Source organism: Parasteatoda tepidariorum, chromosome 4 (genome assembly GCF_043381705.1).
Source record: "Parasteatoda tepidariorum isolate YZ-2023 chromosome 4, CAS_Ptep_4.0, whole genome shotgun sequence".
Classification (NCBI taxonomy): domain Eukaryota; kingdom Metazoa; phylum Arthropoda; class Arachnida; order Araneae; family Theridiidae; genus Parasteatoda; species Parasteatoda tepidariorum.
The window spans coordinates 10,723,817-10,738,687 of record NC_092207.1 but is presented as its reverse complement, the minus strand read 5'-3'; the positions used below and the strand labels follow the sequence as shown (position 1 = coordinate 10,738,687).

General features: G+C 28.8%; 1 protein-coding gene across 1 annotated transcript; it reads left to right on the top strand.

Annotated features, from left to right (window-relative positions):
- Positions 1-2,303: 2,303 nt before the first annotated feature.
- LOC107442390 (multiple myeloma tumor-associated protein 2) lies at positions 2,304-14,748 on the top strand (the record flags this gene model as incomplete). The annotated part of the gene is given in 5 exon segments (XM_043055436.1): positions 2,304-2,460; positions 3,942-3,987; positions 4,453-4,535; positions 11,566-11,676; positions 13,324-14,748. Coding segments are annotated over 5 exon segments (593 nt in total), but the record flags the coding sequence as incomplete, so codon positions are not given.
- Between the last annotated feature and the right edge of the window lie 123 nt (positions 14,749-14,871).

Genomic DNA, 14,871 nt, shown 5'->3' with positions numbered 1-14,871 from the left:
TTAAAAACATGAGGAGAAAAGCGTTTTCGATAGAGGACAAAGTTAAAATTGTAAAGCGTATTGATGATGAAACCAATCAATCGACACTGTGTAAGAAATTTTCCTTGTCAAAATCTACAGTTTCAAACATTTGAAAAAATCGAAGTGCAATTCTTGCGGCATATGACAAAAACATGGATTCATCGAAAAAACTGTGTAGAGCTGAAAGAGAAAACGTAGAAGATGCTTTGTTAAGATGGTTCGAAATCTAAAAATATTCAATTAAAAATATTCAAAACTATTTTTAGAATATTAAAAATATTCTAAAAATAATTCAAAATGTAAAAATCTTGCATTCTTTGCACATTGTAGATAAGAAAATTGATGAACTCAATTTAAAATAAAATTGTATTCAATCAAAAATCACAAATTTTCTTCATAAAAAGTGAAAATAAAACTAATATTTAGCAACGTAATTACTTTTTCCATCAATTTTTGCTTTATTATCTGTTAATTAGTTAATAATTTTTTAAATAACTTATGCAAAATTGTAAAGCCAATTTTCAATCATTCAACTGTCTTATGCAAAAAATATTCTTCAAAAAATTTGGATATAGTGAACCATCGGTTATAGTGGACACATTACTGAGTCCGCAGACGGTGCACTATAGCGGGGTTCGACTGTATATTAAAGAATGTTTTATTCTCAACTTTACCACAAGTTATATTTTGTTCAAAAGAAACATAACAAAGTGGAAGAAATTAAATAAAACCATTTAAAATGTTTAGATGGCCGATCACTGATCTAGTTGTTACTGTATTAGGCTATGGGGCCAGTGTTTGTGGGTTCGAATCCCAACGTAGGTATGGTTGTAACTTTCTCTCTCCTTGTGTTCTATGTCCTTTCTTCTGTGTGAATGAAATCCGCCCTATAAAGGGTTTTGTGGTTGAATGGTGTGGGCGACGCTACTCCAGTGCCGTGACTTAGCCACAGGTGCCGACTGGTTAATGATAAGAGAATAGAAATTGTGGCATTTCTGAGGCCAATTGGAAATAGACCCAAGTGCCCGCAATAAAAAAAATCAAAAATAAAAAAAAAATTTAAAAGGAATAAATATTTAGGAAGTATTATAAGAATAAATTAAATTTAAACAAATTAAATAAAAAAAATTTAATACCTTCTTTAAAAATAAAAAATTATACAGAATTTTAAAAGTCTGTACCTATATTATATTATTTAGGTGAGACAGTTTTCATACTTAACAATATTTGATTAAAAAATTAGTATATTATTCGTAATTATGAATTGAATATATGTTTTTCAGTAGTGTATGTGATTTGTTTATTTAATATTGTAATTGTATTATTTTAATATTGAAATTTGATTATGTGATTTTAACAGTTTCTTATAATTATAATTGCTAAATTAGATTTTACTATAACCATTAACAAAAAATTTTGTAAAATTACAGTTTTTTTAGTTTCTTTAGAAATTCTTTGAATTTATTTCATTTTTTTCTCTAATAGTTGTTTATCATTTTTCACTCATAAAAAAAAGTTAGATATCAAATAACTTAAAAACTAATACTATAATTTAAACAGGATAGCAATTAAAATACATTTAAAAAACTGTTTTAAGATATGATATTCTCTTTGAAAAAGAGTTTCTTCCACTTTGGTTGGAAGAAGCTAGCCATCCCTTCTCTTCAGATTCAGAGGTAATCTCGGAGAGGTTGCCTGAAAATCAGGACTGTTATTTTTTTTATACAAAGTTGGACAGAATGTTTCTGTTTTTATAAAGTATTAATAATCACCATTGATGCTAACTTTATGGGGTAAATGTAAAATTCTGGCTAATCTTGTTATGTTTTGTTGAAAAGATGTGTATATATATTTTTATAATGTGCATATTGCTTAGAGTTTTATTAAATTTTGTAATGCATAATTAATTTATTTTAATGTCTTTTTTTTTTTTAATTGAATCTTAAAAATCTGGGTTTTGCAGTTATATAGAAGTAAGAAAAATAAGAGGAAATATTACTTTTTGTTGTTATCTACTAAGAGTTATCGACAATGTCAACCTTCATCTAGGAAAAGGTACCCCCAACATAGAATCGAGTTAACATATCTTATATACTAGGGAATTGGAATTGTATTTTTATAGTGATAGATACACTACACATACTTTAATGTTTTTTTTTCAGTGGAATAATCGAAATTGTAAAAATATTCTAACATGTGTCTTCTTTGCCAGTATATCTACTGTTGGTATTTTAATAAAATTGCATGTAGTTCATAAGCAAGTATATTTTATCTTTTTGTAGGCCATTCCCTTAAAGCCCCTGTTGGTCGTTGGCAAAAGGGTAAAGATTTATCATGGTATGCTAAAGAAAGAAAAGATTCGGAAGCCCAAGATACTATGCACAAGTCTGATATTGCTGCAATTAAAAAAGCCGAAGAAGAAGCCATGTTAATTGCTCTGTGAGTTTATTTATACATCAAATGGGTTTTCTACTTATGCTATATTTTTCTTTGATTCTCTGAAGAATTACGATGCTTGAAATTGTGTAAAAACCTGTATGATATAATAAAAAAAATTTAACATTTCATTATAAGTTTGAGAATTATTAATTGTTGAACTTGTAAAAATATACGCTGCAGCTCATAGGAATGTAACTAAAGAGCCATTTATTTATGAAAGGGTATGATTTATTAAGAAAGGGCCATTTTATTATATCATTAACTTAACACAAGTTTTTTTCAGGAATCTTATTTATTCGAAACGTATTATAATTTTAAAAACTTTTTCCACATTTTTTTTTGCTCTAAATAATGGCTATTTATCAATTGTTGTGAAAAATATTTCTCTCTCTTATCATCCAGCTTGAGTTGCTGTCGAAAGTAACTAATAAATAAATAATAAGAGTTAGAGAAAAAGATTAAATGTTATCATCTCGACATTTATATTGAATTTTTTAAAAATATAAACTAAATTTTAGTGTTCAACAGAGATAAAAACCATTTCCTATTGAACTGATCGAATGACACAAGATTTTCGTTTTAGATCGTTAATGAGTAAATTTACTTGTGTCACATCTCTTTTCTTAAGTTTAATTTTATTTCAAGTTAGGTGCAAATCACTTGCACGCTATAGGCATACTTATCTTGAATGTGCCCATAGTGTGCAATCACTATAGGCACACTCCAAGAAAATCCAAAGGGTTTTCTTGAAGAAATTTTAAAGGAAACTCAACAGTCTCTATGAGTGACTGTCTTCTGCATCTGCAGATCATAAATTATCAGGACAAAATGTCATCGGTACTGGTGAAAAGACAAAATATGCTGCGTTGCTACAAAGTATGAAGAGTTGTTTTGTTACCAGAGTTATTTTGTTTTGTTTGTGTGGCTGAAGATTTTCCAAAGTCGACGACACGTATATCGACTGTAACACTCGTACCATTAATTTTAATTCAATATCTGATTTAATGTCTGCTCCCGATGATAGTGATCAAAATGATAAAGATGAGTGCAAAATATCAGAGGATAAATCCACAACTAATCAAGAGTTAAAGAGCATAAAACTGAAACATTATTTTTTTGCGAATGTAAACCAAAAAGTAAATTTGCAAACAATACTAAGTATTGGATATTGTTGAAATTGTATCTGTAAACAAGTAAAGCTTATGCATTTTTTCTAATAGTTCATCTCGTAACTGTCAATCTTTGAAAAATATGCTCTTTTTTTTTTTAACCCAGATTTTAGGTTTTCGTGCTTTTAATTTTTTTATCCAGTGGAAAACGTGAAATCTGTGTTCCGCTGCATTGTGATTTTTTCATTCTTGTAAAGAGATTGGTATTTTTAACTAAGGAAATAGTTAGTGGGTTATTCTTAACATTTAGTATTTATTTATTTTTAAATATTTAAAAATATTGTTCTGTATTAATATTTTTTTTTTCTATAGGGGCCACAATGTTGTAAAGAAAGAGAGCCAACCTTTATCTAAGGAGGTAAAACTTTTTTGTTGTTGCGATATTATATTTAACTTCAATCATTTTATTCCAGCTCCACATTTCTAAATAATTTGTTCAATTTATTTATAGAATTTCTTTAAATTAATCAATTCTTGATTTATAAATTAAGTTGCTTTTAAGAGTGTACCAGAAGTTTTTTTTTTTTTTTTTAGTTTCTGTTTAATCAAGATATTTTTTATGCATTACCTACCCATATTTTTTTCGAGTAATGTTTTGTTTCATTGTTGCAATTTAGATAATTTTATTGAGTTAAAGTAGTTACTACTTTTTGAAACGATTTTTATTTCTCATCAGCAGCAGATCAGTGGCTTGAGCTCAGGAATAACTAATCTCACATTTCTTGTAGTACCCAACCAGGGAAACTTCCTCTCTAGCAAAGAGTTTTATAATTATTTTTCTTTCTTTTTTCTATTCAAATGCTATTTACATTACTTATTGTAGGAGATGAGAGAAGCTTTGAAAAGGAGTGTTGGAAGCCGGGATGATTATGATATTGACCGTGTTCAAGGTATAGGATCAGGAAGGTGAGTTTAACTTGCTCTCATTTTTAGATACCTTACAGTAAATATAAATTTTTTTGCAACAAAGAAAACATAATACAGTCAAAACCCCTTTTAGCAAAATCCAAAATAGCAAAAATTTCAGTGTACTAATTAAAAATTTGTACAAAAAAAATTACGAATGACATAATTTCTAATAGGTAAGTGATAATAAACCTGTTGTTATTTTTAATTTAATTGTTTTTGTGGGCTTTTAAAACATTAATTTGATATTTTCTACATGCAAAGTACAAATAGATCAAAACTGTAATTAAATGCAATATTTATTATTTTTTTATGTGAAAAATTCGTATGTACCAAAATAATTTTGGTTAATGTTAAAATTCGTAGTATCAGTATAACAAATTTTCGTTATTGCATCACGATTGCTTTGGTCCCTAGGAATTCGCTGAAACAGGATTTAACTCTAGTTCTTATATAAATGTCTAATAACGCTATATGCTTTTCTTACCTTCTTGTTTTCCCATGTAATTAACGTGTGCTTCTCAAGCTATCCAAAATTTGCAAAAATGCCAGTGTGATAAGTATTCTCTGTATTCAAACACAGCTATTTATAACCTTTTGTTTTTTTAATATGTAATGTGTAATATTGTAGATTTAACAATTAATTTAGTGTTATATTGTATGATTAAGTGCTGCTGCAGTTCAAAAAAATTTGATCTAAAATTTCCTCCTGCCTAACAAATTTTTTCCATTATATACCTTGGAAAGAAACTGATGCAAAAAATAATAATAATAATAAGTTAACAGGTTTTAACCAAGTCGACCATTACATGGTTAACTACATTTTTTTTTCTTTTTTTTGGTGGTACAACTTTTAATGCATAATGTTTTTTATTTACACCTACACAAAAGTATTAATTCAAGTGACAAAACATTTCAATATTTTGTCTCTTGAATTGGTAAGCAAATTTAAAAATAAAATAAAAGAAAAAAACACAGAATTTAACCAGAACAAGATCAAATGTTGTTCAAAAATCCATTTTAAAATTAATGATGACCACGGTTTACATAGATATGCAATAAAAAACACTACTTACAATTTTATTGAAATTTATCTTTTAAAGATTAACTCCGTATTTTCTTATGTAAAAAAAAAATGACATAAGAAAAGCTGCAATATTTTCTTACTTTAAAAATATCAAGTATATACAAAGTGCAGCAATTTATGCATACAGTCGGATTTCAATTTAACGAAGTCGCTGACTCCCGATAATAAGTTCGTTATATGGAAAATTCATTAAATAGAAAATCACCTTTTGAAATACTTAAACAACACAAAACAGGGTTTAAAGTCATAAACACTAGACATAATTAAAATAGCAATTGATGCACCTTTATCTTGTTAACTAGTATCTACTATTTATTTTATAAATCTTAACCATAAAAGAAATCTGCATGGAAAGCAAGAATAGAACAAAACATTATCCAGTGTTACACTATCATGCTACATACATTTTCAACTAAAAAAAGCTAAATTTATGTATAAAATTATAGCCGAATTTATGAATTTATTATGAAAGTAATTTTAAACATACATTACCTCATGCGTTCTTAAATTTAATTGTTTCTGATAAAAATCCGTTAATTTTGCTTTTGAAATGCAAACAAAAAGGGAAAAGGATTTTACTACTTTCTCTAAAAGTTAAGTGGCTTCTAAAATCAATTCAAGGGCACTTCCCCCATAAAATGCGTTAGCAAGTTTAAAATATTCTGAAATTTTACGGAAATAGGGAAAATGGATCTCAAGGAAAAGTTCGTTAAATAGAAAATTCACTTCGCTGTTTGNAGTAATGCGCCAATAAGAATAAAACTAATTCATTTCTTTTGCCCGGAAAACATTTTATTTCTCATTTTACACACCATATAGCAGTACCAGGATATTTTTAAGGTAATTGTAAATAGTTAGTTTATTTTAAACTAGATACTAGCACTAATCAAATAAGTGTATTTGGCAAAATAGACACTTTTATGACCGTTTTCTTGAAAATTAACCAATTCGTTAAGGGGTTAGCTAAAGAAACAGTTAGTGGATTATTCTTAACATTTAGTATTTATTTATTTTTAAATATTTGAAAATATTGTTCTGTATTAATATTTTTTTTTCAATAGGGGCCACAATGTTGTAAAGAAAGAGAGCCAACCTTTATCTAAAGAGGTAAAACTTTTTTGTTGTTGTTGCGATATTATATTTGACTTAATCATTTTATTCCAGCTCCACATTTCTAAATAATTTGTTCAATTTATTTATAGACTTTCTTTAAATTAATTCTTGATTTATAAATTACGTTGCTTTTAAGAGTGTACCAGAAGTTCATATTTTTTTTAGTTTCTGTTTTATCTATGATTATTTTTTATGCATTACCTATCCATATTTTTTCAAGTAATGTTTTGTTTCATTGTTGCAATTTGGATAATTTTATTGATTCAAGGTAGTTACTACTATTTGAAACGATTTTTATTTCTCATCAGCAGCAGATCAGAGGCTTGAGCTCAGGAATAACTAATCTCACATTTCTTGTGGTACCCAACCAGGGAAGCTTCCTCTCTAGCAAAGAGTTTTATATTTTTTTTCTTTCTTTTTTTTTTTGGAAGGGGGTATAACAAATCAAGCTATATTTAAAAAAAAAACAGCTTTTTTTATTAAAAGACACACACACACATTTATTTCGCATCAACAAAGAAAAAATAAATTGAGATACCTGTAACAGGTTACAATGAACCTTTCAAGAATAAATTGAAATCCCCGTAACAGGTTAGTATAAATCTTAAATACAAACAAAAACTATTCTGCTCAAAATTTTTGAAAAAAATTTAACTCCAAACTAATCAACAAATTCCAAAATTCGTTTTATTTTTTCCTTATATGTTTTTTTAATTCATGCTTGTGTTAACCAGATATTTTTAAGACTTTATAAGGGGGGGGGGATAAGGTAAGATATGATTTTTTCTGCAGGTTTCCTTCAAAAAAAGAATTTAGGGAATGATTTTTCTTTTGCCCTCCGTTGAGGAGTTAAATTCAATTCTAAATCCATTTAGTTGAAAAAGTTATTTTTCTAGATGACTTTCTTGGACTGATTTCCAAGCAAATGACATATTTTAAGCGTTTTAGAATAAGTCTGATTCATTCACATTGTTTCTCATGTTTGTCTTTACAATTAAAGCTTTTCAGTTAGGTTACTAATGAAAGTGATGACTGCGAGAAATAAATTGTAAGTTTGCCCCTATAAGCACTGCTCTGTGTATTGAAAGGAGAAGAAAAAAAAACAATCACAGGCATCGCATTAAACAAAAAGTGACTATTGTTTGCTATCCAATCAAAGTATGAAAGTAGAATTAACCAAAAATTAAGAAAAAAGTTTAATTTAAAAACAATAAGTCAAAATGGAAAGCGATAAAAAACAGCTGAAAACAAAATTTTCGTAATTAAACAATATAAATAAAATGTGAAAACTTAAATATAAGCAAAACGAAATCTAAAGATACGCATGTTAGCAAAAACAACACTTCATCAGGAGACATGCTGCCCTTCCAACATGCTGGAGCCTTTCTGCTGGTGGTAAAACCAATAACTGACAATGCTCTGAGGCCCCAGAATGGAAAATAAAATAAGACAATAATACAATACCTCAAAGATTGAAATAAAAATGAAATTTCAGTTTAATTCATCGGGTATTAAGAGAAATTTGCCCTTGTGGAGGACTTTTTGATGGAACTAACCCACATTTGCATTACGTGGAAAAGACCACGAGAATCTCCTATGGTTAGCCTAATGGCAAGGGTCTAATCATCTAACCCATGATCCATCTACCACTGAAGATATTTCAAGTAAGCACTATAGTTTTTGCTAGCCTGATGGGGAATTCGTATCGACTAGCCATTGCTGGGATTCAAACTCGGTTCACCCAATTGGAAGGTAAATGCTCTATCCCATGATAGAGCATTCGCTAAAAAAAATGACAGTTTGTTTTTGGTGTATGAAAAATGCAGTTGAATATATAAGGGTGAAACCTCTTTTATTAGCTTTAATTCTTGCCTCTCTTATGTCCAATCCTAATTCTTAATAAGCATGGCATAGGTTTATTATGTGTCGTTTTAGTCGCCAAACTTGGCACACTAATTTAGGAGATGACCTACTATTAAAAAAAGAAAATCTAATTTATGATATTGATAGTCATTAAAATAAGCATTGTCGAAAAAAAAGCTGCAGGGATGTTAGATGTATGTTGCAAAAGCAATTAATAATTTTGGTTTTAACTATTCAAACTCAAATACTTTTTACATTACTTTTTGTAGGAGATGAGAGAAGCTTTGAAAAGGAGTGTTGGAAGCCGTGATGATTATGATATTGACCGTGTTCAAGGTATAGGATCAGGAAGGTGAGTTTAACTTGTCTTCATTTTTAAATACTTTACTGTAAATATTAATTTTTTTGCAACGAAGAAAGAATTATACAGTCAAAACCCGTTTAGCAAAATCCAAAATCGCGAACATTTCAACGTAACAAATATTTTCCGAATCCCCAAAGGAATCTCCATAGAAGCAATGAATTAAAAATACCGATATTGGAAAATTCGTGATCCCATTTAACAAAGGTGAAAATCAGCAACAATTCTCATTTTCTCTCATGATCAAAAGACTTTTCCATGCTTCACAAGTGCACAATGATTTCAGAATTCAAATATTTTTGCATCTTCAAAATAAAAAGTTTTAGATATGAAGGGGACATGTCAAAAAAGATGAATCACTCAGAAGGGATCAACCTGAAACCCCAACCCATTCATGTTTGAAGAAGTAAAAATGCTTGTGCATTTCCAAAAGAGTGATTTCCAGTTCATTTGTTAGAAAAATGTGTGTAATTTTAAAAAGTTTGTAATTTTAACTTGTTCTAAATTATTTGTACAGAAAAAAATTAAGAATTACATAATTTCTAATAGGTAAGTGATAATAAATCTATTGTTCTTTTTAATTTAATTGTTTTTGTGCGCTTTTAATGCATTGATTTAATATTTTCTTCTTGTAGAGTACAAATAGATCAAAACTGTAACTAAATGCAAAATTTATTATTTTTTCATGCAAAAGATTCCAATCTAACAAAATAATTTTGATTGATATTGAAATTCGTAATATCGGTATAACAAATTTTTGTTATTGTGTAGCAATTGCTTTGGTCCCTGATAATTCACTAAAACGGGATTTGACTGTAGTTCTTATAGAAACGTCTAATCGCTCTGCATGCTTTTCTGACCTGCTTGTTTTCCCATGCAATCAACTTGTTCTTCTCATGCTATTCAGAATTTGCGAAAATAACAGCGTGATAACTATTCTCTATTCAAACACAGCTATTTCTAACCTTCTGTTTTTTTTAAATATGTAATGTGTCATTGTAGATTTAACAATCAATTTAGTGCTATATTGTATTGCATGTGCTGCTGTATATATTGTATACTATTGTATGTACTATAATGTAAGTGCTGCAGTAGTTCAGAAAATTTGATCTAAAATTTACTTCTGCCAAACAAATTTTTCCACTATATATATATCTTGGAAACTGATGTTCTTGTATCTTGGAACTGGAATTATATATCTTGGAACTGATGCAAAAAATAATAACAATAATAAATTAACAGTTTATAACCAAGTCGACCATTAAATGGTTAACTATATCTTTTTTCTTCTTTTTTTGTGGTACATATTTTAATGCATAATGTTTTTTATTTACACCTACACGAAAGTATCAATTCAAGTGACAGAACATTTCAATCTTTTATCTCTTGAATTCGTAAGCAGATTTTTTCAAGAAAAGTAAAAGAAAAAAGCAGATTTTAACCAGACCTAGTTCAAATGTTGTTCAAAAATCCATTTTAAAATTAATGGTGAGCATGGTTAACAAAGATATACAATGAAAAACACTACTTACAATTTAATCGCATTTTATCTTTTAAAGATTAACTCCTTATTTTATTATGTAGAAAAAAGTAACATAAGAAAAACTGCAATATTTTCTTACTTTAAAAATATTAAGTATATACAAAGTGTAGCAATTTATGTATACAGTCGGATCTCAATTTAACGAAGTCGCTAAATCCCGACATTAAGTTCATTATATGGAAAATTCATTGAATAGAAAATCTCCTTTTGGAATACTTAAACAACACAAAACAGGTTTTAAATTCATAAACGCTAGACATAATTAAAATAGCAATTGATGCACCGTTATCTTGTAAATTAGCATCCACTATTTATTTTATGAATCGTAACCATAAAAGAAATCTGTATGGAAAGCAAGAATAGAGCAAAACATTACCCAGTGTTACACTATCATGCTACATATATTTTCAACTAAGAAAAGCTCAATTTTTGTATAAAATTTTAGCTGCTTTTATGAATTTATTATAAAAGTAATTTTAAACATACATTACCTGATGCGTTCTTAAGTTTAATTGTTACTGCTAAAATCCGTTAATTTTGTCTAAGTTTTGCTTTTGAAATGCAAACAAAAAGGGAAAGGGATTTTACTACTTTCTCTAAAAGTTAAGTGGCTTTGAAAATCAATTTCCCCCATAAAATGCGTTAACAAGTTTGAAATGCTCTGAAATATTTTGGGAAATAGGGAAAAGAGATCTCAAAGAAAAGTTCGTTAAATAGAAAATTCATTTCGCTATTTGGAAACTATTTTACTAAGAAATTTCCAAAATGTTCTTGGTTCCTCGAAAAAAATTGCAAACCGAGAAATTTGCAAAATGGAAGTTCGTTAGATAGAGGTCTGACTGTATTTGCAAATATATATAAATTGCTGCACTTAGTCTTTTTATTTTTAAGACACTACGGAATAATTATGCTCTTGTTAATTGACATAAAAACTGAATTCATTGTGACAAGCTTAATTATTTTTTCTTGTAAGCCCTTTTCAAAACAAGTTGTGCCCCTCATTATGTACTTTATTTAATTAGAAAGCATATTTTTAGTTTAAGACTTTGATTTATTGTTTCAGAAAAGCCTTATTAGCCGGAGTAAGTTCAAAACCTTCGAATGAAGGAGTTACATTTGAGACATCAAGAAAAAAAGTTGAAAGTCAACAAGAAAGCTCAGAACTTAGTAAGAGGTACAGTTGAAAAGCCTTTATTTAAATCATTATTGTAAAAGTTGGTCAATTTTTTACATACATGATAACTATATATTTTAAACACTTTAACCAAACTATATCAATTTAAAACCTTTTTCCCCTTAATTTTCTAAAATGTATTGAATAGAGGAATGCTCAGAATAGATGGCAAATCATCAAATCATTTCATATGGTTGATGCAACCCTATTATCCTTCTACCCTTGTGGCCGAATTTTTTTTAGGCCTTCTGCGACATACCTCTCTAATACTAATATCTTTCTGTGAGATACTTTTAAAAATAACAAATATATGTGCTACTAAATTAAAGTAACAAAAGCGCCAACTTAAAAAAAAAGCTTTTTGGAGCAAATAAAATAATTTTTTAATTAAATATGTAATATATTTTATTCTAATATTATGGGCGATATTCTCACATTTTGTAGGGGAAAACACACCAATTATTTTCTTTTTCACATTTTGTAAATCATCATCACATTTTAAAAAAAATAAATAACAATCGTTAAATCCGTAGCAGTTAACTACCAAAGAAAAGATCAACGGCGAAATCACGCGAATCAGACTTCTCAAAAAAGGGTTACTAAATGCTTGTTTTCATATCGAGATTCAGTTGTAATAAATTATATGGTATGAAAAATATTGGATTTTAAGAACTATGTGAATGTCAATAGTAGTAACTGTATAAAAAATTAAAGCAAAAATTTCCGCAGAAGAGAAAACCAAATTTTACTTCATTATTCTTTATTTTTCATTATTCTGAAATTAGATTAGAAAAATCACTAGCATTTTTTTCCACTCCAATGAGCGAGGAAGACATCTTTTGAATATAATTCTGAAGAAAAGAAAACTTCAGAAAATTTCTGGGGAAAAGAAACGTAAATTTTTTACTTCCCCAAAGAAAAATCTTTCTGCAAGAACTCGATAACATTCTGCGACAATGTCACCGTGTCGCCACAATTCTGCCACAGGGTGCATTTGCTCTGATTTTTGCTAGGAGCCTCTGCATGTGTCCATTAAAGATTGCTTAAGGCCTGGTTTCTTAAGACAAGCGCCTTCTTTGGGCGTCAGCAGGAAGTAGACATACCCTGACGCCATCAAAATACTGTTTTGTAGGCTAAAGCGTGAGCCTTCGTTCCAACGCAGACATTACCTTGCATTGTGCATGCGTTAATGATGTAAACAAATATTTATTTTATTAATTGTATTCCTATAACTTTATGTGTTATTGTCTAGCAGTGCTTTAGAGGGAGAAAAATGACTTTTCAATCTGTAATCACAGATTGTTTTATCAAATTAGGTCATTTTTTGATTTCAGAGATTAATTTCTTCTCGAAGTCAAAATCTTGGCCGATTTCAATGCTCTGATGGCTGTTGTCCGTCATTGCTTCTGTCGTTAACGTTACAGTGTAATTCAACTGCAGTTGATTCATACGACAGTTGTCGTTCAAGCTGAGCGTTCTATGAGTATGCTGTTTAACTTACAAATTGGCCAATCAGAGGTTAGCGCTCGCTTGAAGCTAACATTTTGCAACGCCAACCTGTTCTAAGAAACCAGGTTTTTTCTTACATTATTTTTCAAAAAAAATTTCGTTTTGATCTTATATATATCTTATTTATATATATTTTAGAGAAAAAAAGAAGAAGAAATCCAAGAAGCACAAGCGGAATAAACATACTGATTCTGAAGATTATCACAAAAAATCCTCAAAGAAAAAGAAATCTGAACATAAGCATCAGTCTTTCACCAGTGACTCTGAATGTGATCATCCCAAACAAAAGAGACATAAGAAACGCAAAAGACACGACAGCAGTTCAGACGGCTAAACAACAAATGCTCAGAAGTATTTTTATAATAATATGTTCTTCACAGTTTGAAGTGACTTCATAATCCTTTTTTTAACCCACTGATGGTTCTGCTCATAAAAAGTCATATTTTAACCTGCCATCTTCTCTGCGTAGCAAAAACCAGGGTATCTGCGCACCTGGAAAGTCATGAGAAATCATGGAAAGTCATGAATTTCGGTATTGAACAAAATTTGTCATGATTTTAACTATTTTATTAAAAAAATCATGGACAGTCATGGATTTAGGTCGCCGAAAAATCTAATTTTTAAAATGAAATTTACCTCCCCCCCAATTTCATGGTGTTTCTGAATATCTGATTTGTAACTAAATCCCCTCTCACAGTCATATTTTAATTTAACAATGTTTTTATCATGTTCTTTAAAAATTATGGTGTTCTTTGAAAAAATGAAAGAAGAAACCATTTCTAGATTAAATTATCGTTTAAGCATTTCTGATTTCAGAATTTTTGTTATTATTTATTTTATCAATTTAAAATTCTAGCTGGAGCAAGCCAGTCATAGGCGAATTTTCTTTATTCCGAAATGAGAACAGAAAAATAAGTATTTTTTTCCTTTCTTATGAACAAGAAAAGTATCTTTAGAATATAATTCTGTAGAAAAACAAATATTTTCTTTTGTATTTTTTCAGCTATTTTATTGCTTTAACTCTTTCTTTACTCTGTTTCTTAAATTTAAAATCTATGAATGTGAAGATGCAGAGTATAACAGTTTTGGTTATACCTATCATTTCAATTAATGTTATTAGAATGCTTTTTTAAATTTATTGTTCTGTTTTTGTCGGAGGAAATAGTAACTTTGTTAAGTTATGAAAAATTCTTGGAACTAGTCATGAAAAGTCATGAATTTGAAAATCTAAAATGTAGCAGATACCCTGTTTGCTCGTAAAAAGTCGAATTTTAACCTGCCATCTTCTCTGCGTAGCGAAACCAGTTTGTAAATTTCATTGGTTAGGGAAATACTGTATTGTGGAGAAACATTCTCCCAATTTTGTCCATTTTTTGAACCTTCAGTGGGTTAAACTAATTATTTTCATCGACTGCTTGTAAAGATTTTTTTCCATCTTATAATCATTAAAAAGAAGTTCAAATAAGTTAGGTATTTTTTTCCCTGCCAAATTAACATCTTCTCATGTCATACAAAAGTGGTGTATTGTGGGAAAAATAAACCTCTCAAAGGATTGCCTGGAAACTTTGATCTCTTTAACATAAACTATTTTGTTGAGATTTTTTGATAGACTCTTTCTTATGATTCCATACTCATAAAAATATATTTTTTTATTGAATTAATTATCTATTTTTATCGATATGCATT